Source organism: Phytophthora parasitica (assembly GCF_000247585.1).
Source record: "Phytophthora parasitica INRA-310 unplaced genomic scaffold supercont2.188, whole genome shotgun sequence".
NCBI lineage: Eukaryota > Oomycota > Peronosporomycetes > Peronosporales > Peronosporaceae > Phytophthora > Phytophthora nicotianae.
The window spans coordinates 37,233-39,350 of NW_008649174.1; the positions used below are offsets into that span (position 1 = coordinate 37,233).

Genomic DNA, 2,118 nt, shown 5'->3' on the forward strand with positions numbered 1-2,118 from the left:
CTCACTATTGAACCTCCAGCACCAGATAAACGGAGTTCGCCTCGCTCGACAACGCCCTCACCGGGAATGCGAAGATCGGGTCTAGGATGGTCATCTTTGCACTTATCGCCACAGAGGTCCCAGCAGTCATTTTCATCACGTAACTCACCAGCGCCTTTTTCCAACTCCACCAATCGCGGTGCTCGTTCTCGCTCTCCGAGGTATGACAACTACCCGGCACGAGTGTTTGGAGTTCTTGATCGAGACAATGAAGGGCGTATCGGCGTTAGTCAAATCCTACAGGGGCTTAGACTACTCGGCCTACCAGCGACGCACAACCAGGTGAGCAGAACAGAAGTGTTATCAATCCACAGGTCCAAACTTGTGCTTACTGTTCTGCTTTGCTTTAGATCTCCGACTACGTCTATCTCATTCATGAGGGTCGGCACAACTCAATCGATCTCGAAGAATGGGAAATACTAGTAGGAACGCTCGACGCTGCATCTCGTCCATCGAGCGATTCGCCACGCAATGCTAATGCAGGTCAAGGTAGCGCGGAGGCCTCTCATTCACCGTCCATTCGCAACACTTCTGAGCATTCGCCGTACAGCTCCATGCCACCGTACAGCTCCATGCCACCGTCCCGCTCACCTTATTTCAAAGGTGAACAGCCGAGCTCTCTAGCTCCTAAACGAGATCACGCGTCTGCCCCGCTAACTCGAACGCGCCATGCATCACACAATGATGAGGCCCAGTTTCCAACTTCCGTCCAGCGGGAGACAATCATATCAGCTGAACATGAGCCCATTCCAGATGATGACCCCTATCTTGAGGAAATCCAGGTAGCTTCCACATATTCCCCGTACTAGCATGTAATTACCTGACACAGTGTGTTGATTTTCTTGACTCTAGAATCGAATCGAGGGAATGTTTGAGAGAGCACAAGCAACAGCAGCCTTACGATGGGCACCTGAATCTGGAAATAATCAATTTGAGAACGAAGCAGGCCACTCCAGATCGGATCGTTTTCTGAAACGAGCAGCTAATGTCGTCTACAGTCTTCGGGTAAAGTGATAGGTGTGTTTTACTCGCAAATATTCTGGCTGACTGTCCTGTTGGTATCGAAATTGTTAATGCAGGCCTCTCTGTTTCCGCTCGTACACCAAGCTGAGACCACTCTCCGAGAAATTCAGCAGCGGCATGGCTCGAAGTTGTCACTGTTTCTTCCTCCACAAGACATGGCTACGATAGCGCAACATTCAGATGTGCTCGCAACGGCCATTTTGGACGACATCCTACTGGTGAGGTTTTATGACTAGTGGCAGTAAGCTGAAAGGTGCTTCAATAGTGCTGACCATGACAATATACAGGACACGGTGCAGTTGCTTAACGAGGACGACAGACAACAGTCTTACCACCGGCTAGAAGCTCACCACGCCGATCAACTTGACGATATATTGGCTCGCATTCACGAGATCAAACGAGAGGAGGACAGCATGATTCATCAAGGACTGGCACTTGGCTATCAAACCCAAGGTGTAAAATGCAATCTTCCGACTGCGTCACGTCACGGCATTATTAACCAGAAGTCAGCGAAGCACGAAAGCGTAAACCTATCGAACTTGACGCTCCCGCTTGAAGTGGTGATGAATATCAACGTATCTGACGGAGACGGAAATCCGTCGCCGTCTGGACGCGTTGCCGAAATTTCTGATTGGAGCATGGCTTTCAACAACGATGAATTTGATTTCATTGAGCTCAAGGCTCCAGCGCAACAAACGTTGTTTGCAGAAACGACGGTGGGAACTTCAATCCTACAAGGTAAACGTCTCCAGTCCATCGAGCGGAAAAGACACAAGTTTCAACACCACCGCCGTCTTGTGGAATCGTCCCTCGCTGAGACTGGAATGACGCAATATGCAGTCATTGAAATGTGCGTACAGCTTGAATTGCAAATTAATTGCGATGACTAATGTCTGATTGTTTGTGTTTTACAGACTGGAGGAAATGCTGCTGGGCGATCTGATCGAGGAGACCACAACAGAACTCAACAACACCCTTATCTCTCTGTCGGACACATTGCTGACCAATTTGCTGTGATTAAAGCTTGTACAAAATAATGCCAGCCTCATACTGCTA

The 2,118-nt window shown here is 49.1% G+C and overlaps 1 protein-coding gene across 1 annotated transcript in view; it reads left to right on the plus strand.

Moving 5' to 3' along the window:
• PPTG_24726 (hypothetical protein) overlaps positions 1 to 2,079 on the plus strand; it is a gene marked incomplete at both ends in the record, with an annotated part of 5,920 nt that extends 3,841 nt beyond the window's left edge. The window contains 8 exons of the mRNA XM_008918357.1: positions 20 to 321; positions 390 to 461; positions 759 to 821; positions 892 to 1,044; positions 1,119 to 1,280; positions 1,350 to 1,545; positions 1,750 to 1,912; positions 1,977 to 2,079. Of these exons, the coding sequence (XP_008916605.1) occupies positions 20 to 321; positions 390 to 461; positions 759 to 821; positions 892 to 1,044; positions 1,119 to 1,280; positions 1,350 to 1,545; positions 1,750 to 1,912; positions 1,977 to 2,079 (1,214 nt within the window). The remainder of the gene's footprint in view (positions 1 to 19; positions 322 to 389; positions 462 to 758; positions 822 to 891; positions 1,045 to 1,118; positions 1,281 to 1,349; positions 1,546 to 1,749; positions 1,913 to 1,976) is intronic.
• Positions 2,080 to 2,118: the final 39 nt, after the last annotated feature.